Here is a 22,012-nt window from a genome sequence, read left to right as displayed (position 1 = left end):
TTGAACAAAACAGAAATATCGACAAATCACTAAACTGAAAAGGCATTTAAACTTGTCAAAAACTTTTTGTACTTATCAAACTTTTCTTTAAAATTTTGATCATTTGACGAGGGGATTTTGAAGTTTCAATCTGACAAGTTGCAGCCAGTTAAAGAACTGCCAAGTGTTTTCCAGCTGTTCTCATAATTTATCAAACTGAAGGTCATAGATTGTGTCAGGTCTTGAGTGAGAAAAAAAAAAAAGGCAAAGTAGCATCCGACACACACACACACACACACACACACACACACACACACACACACACACACACACACACACACACACACACACACACACACACACACACACACACACCACCCCCCCCTACCTAAGAGTAAACCAACAGTAAAAATATAAGGACAATTTTCTTTCTAAAAAACAAAAAAAAAAAGGAAAAGGCATGTTTATTAGTTCACACATCAGAGTAGTGCTTCCATAAATCACCAGGAAATCAAAGCAGAACATGTCCAACCATGTAGAGAACATATTGTGTGCAATGCAAACGTCTCGGTTTAACAATGTCAATAAATGGGGGAAAAAAATACAACAAAGTTTTTACCATGCAGCATGTTTGTGCAAACCGTCTCTTGTCGTAACGCAGACTTTTTCATACAAACACACATGTACAAGGCAGCAGCTACTTGCTGACGGAATGGAGGGGTGTACGGACGCATGTTTACAGTCTGCTCCACCAGAAAAACTGTAGCAAGCGGAACTGAAAACTTAAAAATCAATCACAGAGAGACAAGAGTTTTTACTTCGCCAGTCCAATCTTCTTGGCTTCTGTTTCATAGATCAATAGTCTCCACATCTTTACGATAAAGACTTCTGCTTCTTCATCAAGAACCTAAAGCACAAACCAATCAGTTAAACTTTCAATTATCATTTTCTTTTTTTTTCTTTTTTTTTTTTAAAGCTGGTCACTAATTATAAAAGTTATAGGCTTGCATATTACGTAAAACTACTACCCTAAAAGCAGCCTATTGCCATATTTCTTTAGCAATCCAACAGTAAATACTTACTTAATAATACTATGTTACACAAATTCAATCAATCACACCACATCCACAACTTACCATAGCAACATCATCAAGAATACCCTGAGGAGTGCTGTGCGCCATTACCTAAAGTAAGAGAAATATTAAATCCCGGTCAGTAATATTCTTATCACCACAAACTAATGAGGTATTACAAGCTGTTGAATATATTCAGAGGATTTAAATCTTTTCATAAATAAATAAAAAATAATGTGACATCTTTAACTTGACAGTAGTTTCGCTCTGTTTGGTCTCTATGTTAAATAAATAAATAAATACCAACCTTTGAACAGACAAAATCAACCAGGGTAGGTTCTTCTTCGCCAATGTATTCAATAATCTTCTTATTAATCCATGGCCTAATGCGACGATCCATCAAAGTCTATAGAAGATACAATCAAAACCACAAAATGGCTTAATTCTCAGTTATGTATCATATTTTTAATTCATTTAAATACTTGTAGATTTTTACCGAATCAACCATTGTCCAGTCCAGCGGGTAGGAAAAAAGCTCAGGCCTAGCAGTGGGGATCTTCTCTATAAGGCTCTTTATGTGCTTGCGCTTCTCCTCAGTGTTGATGCTGCCTTTAGCTGCTGACATTTCTGCCCCGTCGAGCCCCAGACTCTTGTCATCGTCGCCATAATCCAGAGGAACCAGTTTCCTTTTGCGAGGTTGTTCGTCCGTTTCATCATCATCAAACTTGTTGAAAACACTATCTACAGTTGTCAGCTTCTTTCGCTTACCTGCGTTGAACTGACTGGGACTGTTGGTGGCACCTGGAGGAGGAAATGAGGAGGAACTCAGATTCAGCTCGAAACCAGGGGGATTTCTTTATGTTCACCGTTTGCTACTGAACTCACCCAGTTTGAGACTGAGACCAATCTTGGGCCGGTGTTCTTCTAAAGGCTGGACTTCAGGTGTGTTCTCACCAGGAATGATGATGCCGCAAGGAGATTCGTTGCTAGGTGTGTTTGGAGTCACGTTTCCACTGGCAGAGGACACTGAGGGGGCTGCAGTGATTGGTCGCATGATGGGTTTCAACTGAGGCTTGGCTTCTTGTGAGTTCTCACCGTCAGGGTAGTTATCCTCCTCCTCTTCCTCTACATCATCATCGGAAAGTTGTTGGGGAACTTGGGGTGTTGGCTCTCTGGGTCTCTCTGACCCTCTCTTCTCTCGTTCCCGATCACGCTCTCTGTCCCGCTCCCGATCCCGCTCCCGATCGCGTTCCCGATCGCGTTCCCGATCACGATCACGATCACGCTCCCGTTCCCGATCACCTCGTTCCCTGTGAGTTTTCTCCTGGTTTACATTCTCCTCCGGTTCAAGTTTCAACGGGGGTTGTCGTCTGCGCTCTGCCTCCTCCTCCATCTACATAAATGACATTTTAAAAAAGAAAAAAACTTTTGAAATCTTTAACCCCTCTGATGACTAAAAAACTAAATAAATCAGACAGACGTCACACAAAAAAGTAAAATGAAACAACTCTGTCTTTGACATAAATAAGGAACAGTTTTACGTCAGAAGGAAAAGATTAAAGTTGCAGGTGGACTTACTCTCTGCAGCTCAGCATCAGGGTCAGGGTGACCCTCTGCTAAGAGTCTCTGTCTGATTTCTTCTAGCTCCTCTTTCTCTCTCTTTCGGTCTCGTTCGTCCATCTCTATCTCCTTTTCTCGGTCGCGAAGCCGTTTCTGCAAAGCGCTGCCCCTGAAGGTGTGGAAAAAAAGACAAATAAGCAATGAAGCAATAACAAAAGTGTACGCCTCTCGCCTTTAGATATTCACCTGTAGTATTTTGGATCATCCCGGTCATCGTCATAATCTTCAAGGAATTCCTTCAGTCTTTTGGCTTCTTTCATCTGATTTTAAATGCAGAACAACAGTTTGTATATTTCCATGATATCTGTCTAAAAGCATTGTTTTGTATGTGTGACGAGCATCATGTAGGTTATACCACTTCACGCCGCCTCTCATCGTCCCTCTCCATTTCTTTGTTGTAGTCCCGAGATTTCTTCCTCTCTCGGACCTCCCAGTTTTTCAGACGCTTTCAGAGAAAGAAACACAGTTGTGTCAGCAACCCAACAGACATTAACACAATCATTTAAAACATAAATGAGAGGTTATTAACATACTTCTTGGTAAGCAGCCTCCTTGTCTCTAAGCCTCCTCTCAAGTCTTCGCCGTGCGTAAATGTCTTCCTCATCTTCGTCACGGTCTCGTTTCTTTTCTTCTCTCGTCCTCTCTCTATAAAAGACAAAGAGCAGGCTCATACTATTCAAGTTAAGATTGGGAACAAAATAACAACATACAGCACTAATTACACATTAAACTAGACTGGTTAATTAGAGGCCTGTGCTATGAAGTGAGGTTAACATACTCAGGATATTGCTCTGTTGACTTACCCAGACAATCTGGATCTGGATAAGCTGTAGCTGGTTACCAACTCGATAATTCAGTGCTGGGTTTTCCCATCAAGATTAGTCTGCACTTACATAAAATGGCCTAAGTTTGCAGCCTTTGACCATTTGTGAACAAGGAGAAACACTGCAGAGCAGCTAACTCATCATGGAGAAACAGACATTCAGAAATACGACCAATTTAAACACATCATCCAGGCCTGAAGCAACACTGTTACCACAGCAACAGCCAGGAAGAATGCTGGTAGAATATTGCTGATGCTGTTCATGTGTAAATTTGTCAGATTATATAATGGTAATTTATCCAGCAATTTATATTGACAGTACTCTGATTACTTCGTTACAGCCCAGAACTTCCTCAGTTTCTTCTTTATATTCAATTTCATGTTTCTCTCCTCAGCGCCCCTCTCGTGATCTGCGCACCAACGTTGTAAGAACGAGCAGGGCAGTTTTCACATTTTCAAGAGAACCGATTGGTCAGGAGGTGCTGCTTTTATATTTATTGATCTCTTATCCAGAATATAACCTGCTCCAGAGCGGGTGAGCTGTTCAGCATAAGTTCCTGGGGTGATATGCTCTGGTGAGAAGTGAACCAGCATCATAGTAAGGAAAACCCAGGGTTAACCCTGGAGTTACCTCGATAAGAGAAAATCCAGCTTCGTAGTACAGATCTCAGCCGTCAACCAGCATCGCTAGCTATGTTTTTAGTGTTACTTGCAGACACTCCACTATAAGTTTTGTTCCACATAATTTACAAAACAATAGTCCAGAAAAACAGCAATCATTAACATGTTTAGATTATAATTATAATGATAATATTATAATGAAAGTTATTTATTTGTATATCATTAGTAGTTATTTAATAAAAAGGCAAAGCCATAGGCTTAGCTGTGGATCCCCTGTACATCTTTTCATATTTTCCCCCCTCATCTCTTCCCTCTCTCTCCCTTTTTGGTTCCTGAGTGGCTATCAGCATCACATCTTTACACTTTGTCGCTATGTATTTGACTTGTAACCCAACCCTCCGACCGATGCTCAAAACCTGTACAAGTGTGGTTTGTGTGTGTGTGTGTGTGTGTGTGTTTGTATGGATGTATGACTGATGATGACTATTATGTGTATTACATGTTATTTTTATTTTGTTCTTTTGTTATTAATCTATTTATCTATTTACTTATTCTTTTTTTCCTGTTCGTAAATTTTTTTTTCTTTGTAGACGCTGCTGCTCTTGTTTTGTGTTGTTACTTTTATTTAGAGGACCCCCCCTGAAAATGAGATGGTGCATCTCAAGGGGTTATTCCTCTATCAATAAATAAATGTTAAATAATACTGATTACACTGTCTGGATGCATCTCAAACTCAAAATAAATAAGGGTGAATAAAAAAGCTACATGGTCGCTAATTTATCGCACTAGAGATGCTGAATCAGCAGGTCGTGTAGATTAATGTGTGAATTGCGAATGAAACAATCAACTTAAGTGCAAATACCGAAGCTCTGGTCATATTTCAAGTCTCCAAGCTTCTCAGTAGAATAAGTCAAACCAAAATACCAAATTTATTCTGACATCATCGCCCACTAACCTTGACCTGCTGCGAGCCTCGCTTGCGTCTCGACTCCTGTCTCGCTCTCGCTCCCTCTCCCGCTCCTTCGTTCTCTCGTGTTCACGCTCCCGCTCCCTTTCACGCTCACGATCTCTGTCTCTTTCCCGCTCCTTCTCCCTCTCTCGTTCCCTCTCCTTCTCTTTCTCGCGGTCGCGGCGCTCCCTCTCACGCTCTCGCTCTTTGTCTCTCTCCCTCCTCTCTCTCTCCAGCTCCAGTCGTTCTTTTTCTTTCTTTCCTTTCTCCTCCTCTAGTTTCTGCAGGAGCGCAACAGGAGAAAAGGGGATACTGTCACAAGGTGCAAAGTACCAGAAGACCATCATAAACACATCTTATCACCACATGACATGAAAACATGATAAAAAATAATGTACATTCCCTGTTCTGGATAAGTTCTCATACTACCATGACTCATTTCCTTGAAGAAGATGGTTGCTCAGAGACTGGAAGTCTTCCTACCCTTGTTGTTTCCTCCAGGAGGAGTGGTCCGCCGCTACAACAGGTTTGATGATATACTGCTCAGTCCAGGCTGCGCTTATGTAAAATCATAAACTTCATTCATTCTTGACAAACACTTTGAGAATTATTGTAATCTGGGTTTAAATGAGGGGGTTGCAGGAGGAGCAGAAGTTAAAATCATAACTAGGAAAATTTCAACTCAATTCAGCTCTAAAAGCTTACAACTATTGTATTCCTGATGCATAGACATGTTACGACCATGTCCTGACATGACTCCAACAACCTTCCTCTGTACATATTGTCGCTTGTACTGACATTTGTTTTTTCATCCCTGTATATGTAACAGGGCAACATGACCTCTGTGGCAACAACGGGGTCTTTGGTATGCTCTGATGTAATTGGAGGTTATTCCAATAAAAATTCAGTTGTGGGTTGCAAAAAATTAAAAAAAAATTTAAAAAAGTATCGGTCAAACCCATGTCCGGCTGTTTTCCAAATCAATGTGTAGTCATGCGAACGCTGATATGCAAAGGGCTCAAACAGATATAAGAAACACAGGAGGTGAAATGAGGATGATTTCCAATATGTAAACAGAATCTAAAATATATGGTGTTAATCTCACATGTATTAATGAGGGCTGTAACCCACTGCTGCCCCTGTGCATGTTAACCTGCAGGCAGATTTATGCAATGCAGCAATCAAACACATCTATGTGGAATTACAACATGTTTAATATTTTGAAAAAAAATTTCAAGTGAAACTGCAGCTAATTTACTTTTTAGTTTTGTTCTTCTGCCTTTTCTAGGATGCTAAATATCTGGAGCAAGTTTCAGCCAAGAGCAAATGATCAGTGAAGTGAAGGTTAATATGTTTGTTTTGTTATTTTCTTCTCCTAAATTCTCTTACCCAAGCTTACATATTTCTTACATTTGGATTATCTAAACACAAATCTTTATGGGCATGAAAAGTCAACCATCAGTCAACAATTTCACCAGATAAACATCACAGCATCGTCTACAGCCTCTTCTGGAGCTACTGGTGAGCAACTTCCAGGTGACGAGCTATGGTTTCTTCTCTGCCCCTACACATCCTACAGGTTACGTTTGGAAGGAGAAGCAGGTCAAGTGTAAAGTCACATCAGCAAAAACATGTCCAAATTAACCTTCATATTATCATTTTCAACTCATTTTCAAGTACGGTTCGAACAATCACAACAGTTCATATTCTGCCACAAGGAAATTAGTGAAGCGGTCTTACCTGTTGGAGTTTTTCTGCTGTCTCTCTGGTTTCTCCAACCCATTTAAAAAAAAAAATCCTTCCGAGTCAGACCCGCATTTACTACACCCTGATTTTATGGCATTTCATTGTTAATACTGTAAGTTTTAACTTCAAAATATTAGGGTTTGACAGCTGAAGAGAAAAAGAAATAGGAAAGGATGTAAAACAAAAAAAAAAAAAAGGGAACTACCTTTTCAAATATTTTACTGGCTGAATACTCTAACTCCATTAGTTTTTAACCATGTATAACATTTACTCTCAATCCAACAGCAGGGCTTCCACAGTTTTTAATACGCTGGTTTTTCAATTTGGCTCTTATGAAACTGACCTCTTGCCTTGAATTATTTTATGACTTTTCTGGTCAATATTACTTCAAACAAAAAGGCATTTTACAAGTTATTAATTCATCTACAAAACAACAGATGCACAGTCTCAATTTTCCCCCCAGCTGCTATTTTATATCAAGGTCCAATATGTTTTAGCTTGATGGGATCTTGTTTGCTAATTGCATCAATAAATTATTTATTTCCTCTATCTGGATCTTTCTGCATAACGTTACCTCATTTCAAGAATAAGTTTGTAATGCTACAGAAAAAAGCTGCAGAGGTTTGCACATCCTTGACATGTGGTAATTGAGTTTACGAAGATATAGCTCATCATTCACTCAACAACGCATCTAAAACCATCAATAAAATCTTTGATGGGAAAGCTGTGTATAACAGCACATGGAGACCTTTTTTTGTGTTAATGCCTGGATCATATATGCTGCGATTCCACCTCAGCCCCATATGTTCATGATCGAGCTTGATCATGTAAACAAGCATCGATAACCATCATGGGTTGTGTATTCCTTGTTTGTGTGTGTTTTCTTCTGGACACTTGCATATTTTAGCATGTAGTGTCTTTACAATATTACTGCTAGAATGATATCTCTTCACACCACATTTGGTTGGATTTCATCATCTTAATAACTAATCTTTAATCTGGAAATGTTGAGTTTAGGATTAGCATTTCCACTGTAATCTGAATTCTGTATGACAACTTCTTTCTGACTAGTTTTACTTTATTTGGATGACAGTATCAAAATTATCCTTGAAATTTTTAATTCACAATAACATTTTGAAGAAAGTATCAAGAATTGAAAAAACAACTTCTTTTACTTTCCCCCATGAACCCCCAGTACTCTGTTTAAATTATTCAAATTTATCTGTGTCACTATTAGACCCCTCCTAATGTTCACAGTAGGACATGTCTGGTAGTAATCCTAAAAATCTAAATAAAAGGTAACTGGACTGGTCTCTATAAGGGCAGAAAGATAAATATTCTGGGCAGGGATATAAATGGTAGCCTCAGTTAACACCAACTCAACGCTTATAAAGCAGCTTTGACTTTCATCCACATGCAGCTTCACAGCCAATCACACCCTGAATCTCATAACATGTTGCAACATGTTGGTAAACAACGCATAGGTGGCAATGAGCTGAATGACCCACGTGCAGGTGGATCACTCACTCACATGTGACCTCAATGATTTTCTTAATGTAATATTTACAATTTATAAGCCTTAAACTCCCCACTGCCAGTGGAGCGGAAGAAGTCTTTGGATGAAAGATGAAACATCTTCAAAAAACAAAAGAAGTCCAAGAGCCTTTAGTCAAGCTCTTGGTTCACTTCAGTTCTATGAAATATTCATTTTATAAGGTTTATTTCTACTCACCTAAGAGTTCCCAACTCTACACTCATATGTTCAAGATTTTACTTCCTTTTTATCAGACGGCACAAAGACTAGAAGTTTTTAAAACAGATAGAGGAGGAAAGCAAGCACTTACCTTGCATGTCTTCAGACCACACAGTGCTGTGGAGAGGCGCTCCCTGCTTAAATAACACTATAGGCTGCAGTTTATACCACTGCAGTGGTTAGGTTCACTCTGTCTTGGTGTTGTTCAAATGCATTACTGAACATCTGAGGACATGCAGAGGTTCACTGAGCCCCCCGGCCTTCTCAAAAGGTAGTGAGTGCAACACAATATTTCATGTCCTCATTAGTGTTTAAGAACAAAACATCAATATAACTCAAATTCAAGCTGTATGTCAGTAATGCAAATGTCCTGAAAGCCAGTTGCCCCTCTGCAAACCCTCCAGAAGGGAGCGCCCAACTTGAGTAAAGAGGAAAAGGAAGATCTTACTTACATCCTATCCTCGCAACTTTTTCCAAAGCTGAGATTCTGAGATTCATCTTGCTCTAGTCACCAAATGAACTCTACCATATTGGTGGGGTTTAATCAATAGATTAGCTTTGGAATTTAACATTGTGTCCATGCACTCTGTCTGATGAATTTAGCTTTTGCAGAGCTTAAAATTTATAGTCATAACTCTTCATAAGTTTGGTAATACTTCAATACTCTAGACATTTGCTTCTTTAAGTTGCTCCACTGTTTAAATTTCTCTAACTAGTCTACATATTGGGCCATTACAGAGACTAGAATAGTTGACAATAACAGAATATTTATATAGAAGTCTTACAGACCTCCATAATTGCTATTAACTAAAGATCCACTTGATACAGTGGGATTTTAAAAAGTAATATGAGGGATTTCTTCATCAGAAAATAATTTATGTATAAACAACAGCAGTTCGATACATTACCTTGTGTGTGTCCCGAAATTTGCTGATCTCTCTGGAAATCAGGTCTCTCTTGTCGTCCTCCATCTCCATGGCATTGATATCCTCCTTACACGAAGGGCAAAAAGCCAAGAGACAAACACACTAAGTAAACAAAGAACTAAGACATACAAGCCAATAATAATATTAAAAAATAATACATGTAAACATTCCTCCAGCTCTATCATATAAATCCTACCTCCTCTTTCTTCTCTTTACGTTTCTTATTACGAGGCTGACTGTCGGGATCCTGCGAGGGAGCATTGAGCTCACTTGAGTACTCTCGGATGAGGACGTCTATCGCCCCCTTTACAGCCTGGTCCCGATGCAAGGTTTCCTCATCAAGAACCTCTTTCTCCTCTTCATCCTCATTTTTTGACCCATCGGTGGTTCCCTTTGTAAAACAAACCAATTCAAGATGACAGAAAAAATATTAAAACTGGGGAAATATTGAGTTTTAGTATTTGAGCTAACAGGCAAACACCATACCCCATTGGCACTCCTCTTCTTGGCCTTCCACTCGTCCAGCTGAGCCTTGGTTTTGGCATCAACCTTGACAAGCAACTTCTTATCACCTAAGAGCAACTCGTGTAGAAGTCGGAGGGCTCGGAGTGTGGATTCAGGCTCTTTATATTCACAAAACCCAAAAGCTTCGAGAGGTTTTGGGAGTAGAAAGTTAGTTCAACTGGTGTTAAAATTACAAAAATACCTGATTATTTTACTCTTGATAAATCAGTCATGTTTAAAAGGAAAGCTCAGCAAAGGGTAAAGCTCTCTTTTAAAACTCCAGAGAATAATCTGGATAAAAAATCCAGAGAATAATCTGATCATAAAAACAAAGTAAATATAAATGAAAAAGTGTGACTATATATACACCATTGATATAAAACTTATGTAGAATACATTAACATTTAAATATGTCATGTTTTAATCCTTACCTTGAAGCTTCCCAGAGGCACCTTGGACCCTTTTCCAGCTTAGAACAATACCACATTTCTATACAAGCCAAAGACAAACAATTCAATGATAGGATCAATTTTGATTCTCAGAGCAAATGGTAATAAACATTATGTCAGTCAGGAGTAATGGGTGTGTCACTGCCACAAATATGCCAAAAAAACATTCAATGAGTTACCTGAAAGAAAGCAAACATGGTGCAAGAGTTTTCCTGTAAAACTGATTGCTAATAACCTGCAGCATACCAGGTTTAACCAAGTCCAACTGAGAAAAAAACGTCTCCTGCAACTCTTCTTCGAGGCAGCTCATTGTTACTTCTACAACATGAACATGACAGACTACCTAAAAATAACCACTACAATGTGTCTAAATATCCAACCTTTTTTTTTTTTTTTTATTTTTTTTTTTTTACAAACACATGGCAACTTCATCTCTATAAGTCACAATAACAAGATTATTACATTCCCTGCGGACCACTCACTGCTAAAAGCTGTCTGACCAGCATATCAGATGCCTTCTCAGAAATGTTCCCCACAAACACTGTGGTAGTGGGGCCCCCACCGTCCTCCAAATCCTTGGCTCTGATGGTGCCGGGTTCTTTGTTTGTAGTAATTGGCTTCTGTGCTACAGTAACTGTGGCTGGAACCAGAACCTGCAACATCAATGCAAATATATGGTTTTTGGTGCAACACATTTTCTAAATGAAATACAAAATAAATACTTGCGCAAAATTTAGTTATTTAAAGTTGTGCTTGTGTAGTCATGGGGCGTTTCAACTCACTGTAGGTGCAGGGGTCACTACACCCATGTGAACTGGGATCATGGGAGTACCTGAAAAGAATAAATAAAAATGCCACTTAGTATGACTTGTCAAGTCATATAAGCATATGGAATTTATTAGTGCTGTGACAATATGTTTTTGTCCCGATTCGATTCAATTCCGATTTTTTTTTGGGTGCCGATTCAATTTAAATTTCGATTCTCACAATTCTTCGATATTGCTGATTTTGGTCGATTAAAAACAAAAAAAAATTGTATAAAACGTTTTTGGGGTTTTTTTGCACATTATTTTTCTTGATTTCAGTTAAGAAAAAACAACACAGTAGCCAGATCATCATTCTGCTGCTATAATGCCCAAGAAGACAAGTAAAAAGATCAATAAAAATTATAAAAATGACAAAAATTTTATAAAGGATTATTTTTATTGATTTGAATTTTTTTTTTTTTTTAAAAAAACGATTTTCTTTTCAACAAAAAAAAAATTATTTTAAAATTGTGAAGCAAAAAATCCAGATTTTCGATTTTTCGATTAGATTTTCCCACCCCTAGAATATATATTATATTACATGAGATCTCCAAACAAACCAAGTTAACCTCAGTATGATCACAAGAGCTCATTTTACTTGTTTCTAGGATGAACCACCGACAGACCAAATCTAGGTCTTGTGTGCAGATGGTAACTATTAGTGGTGGGGAAATTGATTTGAAAAATCGAATATCGGGATTTTTTGTTTCACAATTTTAAAATTGATTTTTTTTTTTTTTTTTTTTTTTTTGTTTAAAAAAATTTTTTTTTCAATGAAATAAAATTAATCTACTATAAAATTTTTGTCATTTTAATTGGTTTTATTGATCTTTTGACTTGTCTTCTTGGGCACTATAGCAGCAGAATGATGGTCTGGCTACTGAGTGTTTTTTTTTCTCCTAAATGAAATCAAGAAAAATTACTAGCAAAAAAAAGCTTTTTTTAAATTTTGGGGGGTGTTTTAATCTACGAAAATCAGCAATGTTGAAGAATTTTGAGAATCGCAATTTAAATCAAATCGGCACCCCAAAAAAATAGGAATCGAATCGAATCAGGACAAAAGCATATCGTCACAGCCCTAGTAACTATTCTGCACATTCAATCCCTTTTGGAGACATTCAGAAGTTTCCTTTGAATTAAAAATAACATTAAATGACATCCCAACTCCCATCCCTCCTTCGGGACTTGGTATACAAACACAACTGTCATGTTATGTGGTTTATCTGCTACCTGGTGGAACAGCTGGAGCAAACCCCGCATACTGTGGAGGGGGTATTCTCGGAGGTAACTGGGGAATACCAATCTGTGGGCGGTTCAGAGGAGGAGGGTACGACATCCTGAAGAAAACCTACAACAGAAAGACAATAAATGTTTAACAGGAAAACCAAAAATTATTTTATACGAGTTAGTTGAGTAAATAATCATATTTATCAAAGCATCATTCTAACATTAACTGTAGAAAGAAGTGATAAAATTAAATAATAGGCAGGTGGGATCCATGCTCAGATGGAAACTCAGCTTCCTAAAGTAGCTAAATTAGCTCATGCCTGCTAACTCTGTGGCCTTGCTGGTGCATATCAGCTGTAGCGGTCAGAAACTCATTTACCTACCTACAGTTAAGCGTAAACTACAAAATAAAAAACGTCAATTAACTCTGTCGCTTCCCCACATAAAAGTCCATTAAATACTGTACAGAAGAGCAGTTATTATCAATGTTATATATGACACCGGTGCTCGACAGGAACCCGTGTGATTATTAGAAAAAAGGAGGAAGGACCTTTTCCTTTCCGAAATGCATCTCGGGATAGCTCAGCTTCCGGGGGTTTTTGTTACCCTGAATTTAGTCTTTCAGGCAGTAATTCGCGCCTTTTAAAAAATAAAAATAAAAAAAAGAGTCAGAAACAATTGTTCTCCATAAAAAACTTTGCTCCTCTCCTTTTAAAGCAAATTTACGCCATGTTGATGTAACTGCTTATTGGATTTATTCACTTATTCTTATCTCACCTGATATTTTTTATAGGTTTTTCTTGTGCAAAGCATTAACTCCATTTCGCAGCCTGAACAAATTGTCAAATCATGGACTTTATAGTCTCCTTACTTTTGCTCCATACACCTGCAAATTGAATTAAATAAGTATTACCGCAGGACAATACCAAATGTAAAACAGAAAACAGAAGAAAAACTACCTAACCAACTATGTAAATAAATAAATAACTGAAGTCTTCCCTCTCCCACCCTCTTGTCTCCTCTGTTTGGGTCCTCTACCAGAGTGCTGGGAGCTTCAGGTCCTATGCAGTACTATCTTAGCAGTTCTGATTGTGTTCTTCTGGATGGACTGTTCTTGTGACTGCAGGTTATACTGATGCCTTTCACGTTCCAGACTTTCTCCAGTTCTACCTTGAGTACTTGGTATTTCTCCAGTTTCTTGTGTTCCTTTTTCCTGGTATTTCCATTGTTGAAGAAGGCTACACTGATCACTGCAGCTTTCCTTTGCTGCTTACCACTATGTCCAGTTGATTGGCCACCACCATTTTGTTGGTCTGTGTCTGGAAGTCCCACAGGATCCCAGCCCTCTAATTCTCCACCACACTGGGAGATATTTCCTATTGTGACCTTGTGGTCTCCAGTCCACATTCTGCAGAGAAGTTTCTGTACACTATGCCATCTACTTGGTTATGGCGTTCCATTTGCCTGCCAGTATCTTGCAACCTGCTGTGAGATTGTTTTGTGGGCCTATTTACACAGCCCGCACCCGGAGTTCTGTCTGGTGTGATAGATTTGGGTCTTGATTGTTGTGGTACTTAAGGCTTGCTTCTGTGAGGCCACGATTAGCGCTTCTGTGCTTCAGTCCAACCCTCTCTACCAATTGGTGGCTCCAAGGCTTTGTTTCCCATCAGGTTCTACTGTTGGACACATTCACTAAGTGCTTTATCCTTTGGGGTCATCTTCTTGATCTATTCATGGAGCTTGGATGTTTCATCTTGATTAGTGGCTCTGATGCTCACTAGTCCTTGGCCTCCCTCTGCACTTACAATAAAGCCTCTGGACACTGAATTTGTGGTGAGACCCTCCATGAATGTTGAAGAGCTTCAGATTTGTGCAATGACAAAGGAAACTTGCCTAAGAAAAAAATCGCTGGGCAAAGAAAGCTCAACTGAAGCAACAAAAATTCTGCATGTTTTATTTTCAGACGCTTGGCGGCGCCAAATGCCTTCTTTGAACTGCGTAACAAGACCACCCAGATGCGTGTAGATACTTTACTTACTATCGTACCTCAGTGTATTCTCCACATCACACACGTTAGAATATGACTAAGGATTAAAATGGCTAATTAGAAAATTTTTTTCTTCTGTGCATTTTTATAATATAACCCAATAATTAATGCACAGATGTAAATCAGTCGTAGATTAATCATTACAAAGCGTTTTATATATTTGTTTTCAATTAATTTTATATATATATATACATATATATATTTATATATATATACATATATATATATATTTATATATATATATATATACATATATATATATATATATATATACATATATATATATATACATATATATATATATATATATACATATATATATACATATATATATATATACATATATATACATATATATATATATACATATATATATATATACATATATATATATATACATATATATATATATATATATATATATATATATATATATATATATATATATATAGGTGATAGGTTGCCAGGCAACCACTTTCTTCAGTACAAACTTAATAGGTGTAAAGCATAGACTGGCGTAAAGGCGGGCTCGCGACTAATTCAAGATTTTTAAAGTCAGTGTTGTACGAAAGTTTCTGCAAGTTGTTGCATAACTGCAATCATTTCGCAGGAATGTTGTGTTTGCATTCCGACATAAAAGCTAAACAGGGACAGAAATCACTGAACTATTAAGATGGTGGCAAGTTATATAACAGGGCGAGGCGAATAATTTAACTCAGCTAAGCCGGTCTGACTTGGCAGAGTAAGATTACAAATACATGGCAGACATAGCCTACTGTATGAGCTCCCCCACCCCATACTAATCATACATGCAGTACATAGTGTTCAAATTTCTTTATATGCAGTCTATGGTTCAAATACACTACCGATCTATTACAGTAAGATAAACTTTAAACTTTTATTAAATTATCAGCATTTCCTCCTGCTACTGTGTAAATGGGTCACTTAATTGCGTTGTCAGGGCTAAAGCATCCTATGGTAATATATAGCCTTGAGATAGTCATGAGCTTTCATGTTGACATGATACTTGATATGTTTTGGTCAGAGTTTCGGGGGCATGTATGCAAAAACAGCTGGGCTGGAGCATGCTTTAATGCAAACAAGCCGATCAGTCCCGCTAGGTTGCGTCTCTGGAAATTTCCACATTGATGACACGGCGCTTCACAACACCTTCACGAAAAAGCTTTTGGTTACGTCGGTGCGTCGGACACGCCCACAACGCAGACCCACCTATTGCACAGTTCCTATTGGCGGATTGGAAGGTGTGTCACTCAACCTCACGTCAAGCTGTTATAAAACACAACGTGCCCCCTAAAATCAACGTTATAACGTTTCAGAGGGCTCTGATAAAACCCATAGGCTTTAGGATATATAAAAAATAGTTTGTTTGACTAGGTAGGATCGTGATAATAGCTTCGTGTCCTCTTAAACTTTTATTCACCAGCTCATTAATATTAAGCAGCTTTGAAGCCTGTCTCCCCCTTTCCCCGACGCGGCTACAAACAGCATCCACCAGCGCAGCACTTCATTTGGACATCTCATCAGAGTTATCGCTGTCTCACGGAAATCTCTTTCGATCTCTGAAGAGGAAAATGGCTTTGAGAGGACCACTTTCCCGTCTTCTCAGAGCTCAACTCAGCCACACTTGCCAGCAAAGCAGAGCTCAGTCAGTGGCTATTCTGGGCGCCCCATTCTCAAAAGGACAGGTAAGCTTTTTCTTTTTTTTTTTTTTTTGTTTTTTTGTTTTTACTCTTTTTTCTTCCCATTTTCTCAATTTTATGCAAAAATATTAAATATTGAATATTAATTTATGATGTGTTAAAATTTTCTTAGAAAAGAAGAGGAGTGGAGCACGGACCTAAAGTCATCAGAGATGCGGGACTCATCGAGAGGCTGTCTGGTTTAGGTAGGTGAAGGACGGTGGGGATGTGGAGCCGACAGCCGGTGCTCCTGAGTTATGTAACACTGGACGGGTGTTGCATGTCGGCCTGACACTTGCCAGATTAAAGATAGCTTTGACTTCTGCCTACTGTTTTTAGACAGCTAGTTACATAATCGTAAATCAGGAAATTATAAGCGTCTCAACTGGAAGTGCGATTTTTTTTGTCGAGTTTTAATGAGATTAAATCTCAAATCTTACAAATAACTTGTCATCCTATTAGCTATTTTCTAAGAATAGAGATGCATCAAGTTCTGCACCTTGGATAATAACCACCCCAGGCGATTTGTGTCTTTTTGTCTTACTTTCTTTTTTATTCTGGGTGCCACATGTTTAGCCATTCATGTTCATTGCACATGCTCGGAAGAACCCGAGGAAATGATGTGGAGTTTATTTCCACTTTACGTCATTGCAGATAGATTCACGTGCCGTTTGGTGTGAGTGAGCACGCCCTCAGTGGTTAAGCCTATTGAAAGGCCTGCCTTGAACTTGAACTGCGACACCTCAGTCGGAAAGAATCCTCTTTTATTATAGCTTCCCCGGAAACACGCTGCATTGTACCCGAGAGTTACAAAAGGAGGGAGGGATGAGGCTACTGTAGGAAATGGCTGACGGTGTAGTCATAACAGGGATTTTAAGGGCATCTTGTTGATTATGATTAGGAAACACCACACATGGCCTCACATGATAATGTGTCAACCTAGACTACTTAGTGTCTCTTATCCAGACATTATAAATCCGGATAACAAAGGACGCAGATTTGCTGTGAGACACAGGACACAACGTGGTACAATGAAACCTGGATGCTTTAAAGGTGAAGCAGTTTTGTTGAGGGGAAAAAGTTTTATATTTGATCTGGATGCTGAGAAATTGTCATCACAGATCAGCTCTGCAAAGTAAAACCTATTGGAGACTGTTTTACAGTCTAAACCAGGTCTCTGCTTTCTGTAGTCTCACATGTCCAAATGAAGACATTTCGAGGAGTGACAGGTGAAAACTTTGAAAAGATGGATGTTTCTATCTTCATACTTGTCTTTGGTAATCAGTGAGGTCCATGCTGAGGTCCAACACTTTTTGGACAGACATTGCAGCTCAACAGGGTTTTATTTTAAAAAAGACGTCTCAGTTTCCCAGATGTTGACTGAAACTTAACTTAACCTAACTATTTTTTTTATATAGCAAGTTTTTCTAAAATGTGACATCAAGACCCTCAAACACCTGAATTTCTTTAAATTTTATTTTTAAAAAGATTTTTTAAAAATGTGGTAAAGAAAACTGCAACAAAATAAAATTAAATAAAAATGTAAATAATTCAATAGCAATAAATAAAAAGAACATGACATGAATAAATAATAACAAATCAATAAAATTGATAAAGAAAAACTTTAAAGAAAAGACCAGAAGCAATTGTTGCAAAATTGCAACACCTGTATTAAACCTAGAATATGTGATGCATTAAAAAAAAGCTATACTTTACCATATAAACCATATAAACGAACATTATTTTCAGTCATTTTGCTGTGATGCGAATCATGCTGTTTTACAGATGTTATCTTGTCTGTTTTTACTTAATTAATCCATATTTCTATGCAGCAAACAGCTGAAAATTATGCTTTTTTTTTTTAGCATGTCATAAGAAAATTAAACATTCTTCATTAGATGTGAATAAGACGTGATGAAAACCTTTCTGTAAAAACTTGCTGACGTGCTGTTTGCATCTTTAAAAGGGAGATTATAAGGATGCATCTTAAAACTGTCCACTTAAAAAAAAGGGGGGGGGGGGGAATACCTTAACATAAAAATCAGAGGTTTGATTTACTACTTGTTGGGCAATTTAAAGACCCAACACCTGAAACCAAACAATAAATCAAATTTAAACCATCTCATCTTGGAAACTTTAAGCTCTTAAAGCGTTTGTGTAAGATTTTTTAAAACTGTTTCAGCTGAAAAACAAGAAAAATAATCAAATAGCTTTAACAATACAGTTTTCCAACCTCGCTAGAAACTTTACAGCTCATAGCGTGCGTTTGAATGGTCCTGCAAGCGATGCAAACTGGTGCATCAGGCTATTCCTGGCCTGTCTACGAAAGGTAACAGACCCCACTGGTTGCTCATAAGCAGAGCAACCCAACACTGGTATCAAGGCTTATATTTCCAGAAAGATACTCAATCTGGCAAATTACTTGTTTGCTTTGCAATCTGCCTCAGCCAGTGAGTGTTTTACAGTCCTGCAGCCACCTAACTCATAGCAAAGTGCTGCCCCTGAAACCTGAGCTTCAGTGTGAACTGGGACAAATGGAAAGTGTTCCGTCACTAACATTTCCACTGGCATTGAATGACTCAACCTCATCAGACTGCAAGGTCAGACAAATCCATGTTAAGCCACGCTGTGGAAGATGCAGATAATGAGGCTTGCAGTCTGCAAAACACAAACCATGAACCATCATTTCGTACGTCACACCCTACAGTCAGCGTGCATCAGTAAAACGAGCACCTGCTCATTAAAAATGGTCTTTTCTTTCTACCTTAGACTACTCTATCCATGACTTCGGCGACCTGAGCTTCCACCACCTTGAGAAAGACGAACCCTACATGGATGTGAAGTTTCCTCGAACCGTGGGAGCCGCGAACAAGATGCTGTCTGGCGCGGTGAGCAGAGCCGTGGGTGCTGGTCACACCCTCGTCATGCTGGGAGGTGACCACAGGTAAATCAGCTCACATAACAAAAAGCACATAATGTTCTAATTTCAGCACAAGAGCACAGCATTTTCAGAAATGTGTACAATGCATACTGGACATCGTTTTACCAGGTGTTGCTGGGGCAACTCCATTACAAGGACACATTGGGCTTCTGTATTTGACTGATTTAGAGCCAGATATTTATAAGATCGCTCCTCTTCTTTCATAGCCTTGCTATTGGATCAGTGAGTGGCCACGCCCGGCAGTGTCCTGACCTATGTCTCATCTGGGTGGACGCGCATGCAGACATAAACACGCCCATGACCTCTCCGTCGGGAAACCTTCACGGCCAGCCTGTGGCGTTCATGCTGAAGGAGCTGCAGGACAAGGTGAGGAGACACTCTCTGTCGGGCTCACCTGAACCAAAACACAGGGGCGTCGCCAGGAATTTTGGGTCCTATGAAAGATAATGAAAGACCCCCACCATTTGATCGCAAATGTTATATTTTTGTTTTTGAGTCAATTGCTTCAAGCTGTGGAAAAAAAAAGCTTTTCATGGGAATAATAAAGATCTAGGGCTGTGTTTAACCCTTTATGGGGCAAGTGACTATTTTTGATCACTTCGTTTTCTTTCATATTCAGAATGAAACAATTTTTCTTTGTTAATGTAACAACAGAGTAGAGGTCTTGGTTCATACCAGAAGGACAATTTTAGGTTAAAATTTCTAATAAAGGGTTAAATCACAGTGCATACATCAAACTAGGTTATTTTAATATAAATGGTTAATCAGTTTATATTTCTGCTATATATTATTACAACCTTTGAAAAAAAAGTATCTATTATTTTTAATGAAGGGTTAATTATTTTCTTATATAGTTTGTACATCTTTTTGGGCCCCTATCAAGTCGTGGGGCCCTTACAGTCTACCTAACTTTCCCCCCCTATAATGCGCCTCTGCCAAAACAATAAACAGGATCTCTTATGCTGCCGTTCATGGACACACAAACTGTTTCCACAGAACAAAATGGTGACTTTTATGTTCTTCAAGTAAAGAACTGATGCAGCAGGGCCGTATAGTGAAAGATTAGGCTGTTTTTTTGTTTTTTTTTTTGGTTGACGTGTTTTGTTTTCAGCATCACATACAATATTTCCATCTCTCCCCCCAGATGCCAGACATTCCCGGGTTCTCGTGGACTAAGCCATTCCTTTCCTCGAGTGACCTGGTGTACATCGGACTGCGGGATGTTGACCCTGGAGAGTAGTAAGTTCATGCTTTCACTTACAATTTTTGTACTTTTAACCACTTTCAGCTGATGTGCAATTGACAGGCATGCAGGGATGATTAAAAATAAAGTTCTTTGTGCATTTTTCTGCAGCCACATCCTGAAGAATCTGGGCATTCAGTACTTCACTATGAGAGATATCGACAGACTTGGTATCCAAAGGGTCATGGAAGTTAGTCTTGACCATCTTCTAGCAAGGTATGGGATACGTGATCTGAATGAGCACTTTTTTGTTTAATCTATTGCTCAATCTCAAATTAAAGGGAACTTTTAACTAACCTTTAAACTTTGTTACCTCCTACAGAAAGCAGCGGCCGATCCACTTGAGCTTTGACATCGATGCATTCGACCCATCCCTGGCTCCTGCCACAGGAACGCCAGTAAACGGCGGTTTGACCTACAGAGAGGGAATCTACATCACAGAGGAAATTCACAACACAGGTACGGATGATGGCAGTCATACTTCCACACCTTCAGATCCTGTATCCTCAATTTAGGAGTCTAACTTTGTGAACGTGTTGACGTGCAGGTCTGCTGTCAGTCATGGACGTGGTAGAGGTAAACCCCATCCTGGGGGCAAGCCCCGAGGCAGTGGAGGCCACCGCCTCGCTGGCGGTGGACATCATTGCGTCGTCACTGGGACAGACAAGAGAAGGAGCCCACGCGACCATCGACGCAATACCCGCTGAGAAAAACGACACAGAGCAGCTCTGCCTCTGAGCCTGACGCACACTGATGAACTCTGTCATGCCTGACCATTCCACTCTTTCCCTGTTTGCTGTTATATCTAAATCCCATAAACAAAGAATGACTGCATCCATGAAACGATGAAAAGGCTTTAAAATGCTCATACTGGTCATGCTAAGACAAGCCTTTGACATAATTTAGAAACCACTGCACTTATTGATGGGACTACTAATCTAAAAAAGCAATACTAATTTATTTTGTCACTGTGCATCATTAAGTGTGAGAAAACTTGCCACATATGTATCATGTGTTTGGCTTTAACGGAGAATGTACCTGCCGCAGAGGCAAGAAAAGGTTTCACTTTGTTTGATGTTCACAATCTGATGTGGACTTTGTGGCATTTTGTGGCTGAGCCAGTTAGTTTCAAACTAGTCATGTCACTTTTGGACCAGGTGTGGTTACTGCATTTCACTTTTGTATTTTCACTTGAACCGACTAGTACATGCACTACAATTGTTGAATGCAAAATGATTTACATCCCAGAAAGAAAGAACGAAAGGGGAAAAATGTGCAATTCACTAAAGTTCTGGCAAAAAAAGAAAAAGTATTTTCATGACAACACTTGTACTGGTTTACTGTGTGTTTATTTAACTTGGTAAATGAATGATTCTTGTCCTTGTTACAAGGAGCTTCTATCTTGGTCTTCCATAAACATGATGATATTTTTGCTCTTGTGTCCGTGTGTCTTATTCTCTCTTGTTAACATTTAATTTCATCTTGGCAGATACTGGCAACCATAACTCGTGTTAACCATATAGATGAAAGCTACATCATAACACCAGCTGCTATTTTTCCAGCGGTAAACATGAATATCAGAACCTAATTCAATAACAAGCAATA

The 22,012-nt window shown here is 38.7% G+C and overlaps 2 protein-coding genes across 3 annotated transcripts; one reads left to right on the top strand and one right to left on the bottom strand.

Moving 5' to 3' along the window:
* Positions 1-442: 442 nt before the first annotated feature.
* Positions 443-13,001, bottom strand: rbm25a (RNA binding motif protein 25a). Of its 2 annotated transcripts, none has more exons than XM_079262100.1 (18): positions 12,860-13,001; positions 12,480-12,597; positions 11,226-11,275; positions 10,926-11,096; positions 10,426-10,483; positions 9,977-10,137; positions 9,687-9,881; positions 9,473-9,556; positions 5,072-5,346; positions 3,206-3,317; positions 3,028-3,117; positions 2,859-2,932; positions 2,631-2,781; positions 1,938-2,445; positions 1,549-1,853; positions 1,360-1,458; positions 1,116-1,163; positions 443-886 (listed from the first exon to the last, which is right to left on the bottom strand). In XM_079262100.1, the coding sequence occupies exons 2-18, from the start codon at positions 12,583-12,585 to the stop codon at positions 794-796; spliced, it is 2,580 nt and encodes an 859-aa protein (XP_079118226.1). In that variant the 5' UTR covers positions 12,586-12,597; positions 12,860-13,001; the 3' UTR covers positions 443-793. The 2 variants fall into 2 exon arrangements, with proteins under 2 accessions (XP_079118226.1, XP_079118227.1); XM_079262101.1 differs by having other exon boundaries at positions 9,473-9,553.
* A 2,855-nt stretch (positions 13,002-15,856) lies between these two features.
* On the top strand, positions 15,857-21,846 carry arg2 (arginase 2). Its single transcript, XM_079262674.1, has 8 exons — positions 15,857-16,229; positions 16,357-16,429; positions 18,993-19,167; positions 19,371-19,530; positions 20,309-20,403; positions 20,519-20,623; positions 20,730-20,866; positions 20,955-21,846. The coding sequence occupies exons 1-8, from the start codon at positions 16,116-16,118 to the stop codon at positions 21,143-21,145; spliced, it is 1,050 nt and encodes a 349-aa protein (XP_079118800.1). The 5' UTR covers positions 15,857-16,115; the 3' UTR covers positions 21,146-21,846.
* Positions 21,847-22,012: the final 166 nt, after the last annotated feature.

The sequence above is a fragment of the Telmatherina bonti genome, assembly GCF_933228915.1.
Source record: "Telmatherina bonti genome assembly, chromosome: 22".
Taxonomy (NCBI): domain Eukaryota; kingdom Metazoa; phylum Chordata; class Actinopteri; order Atheriniformes; family Telmatherinidae; genus Telmatherina; species Telmatherina bonti.
The sequence above is the reverse complement of the archived record's forward strand: the minus strand, read 5'-3'. Positions and strand labels throughout refer to the sequence as shown.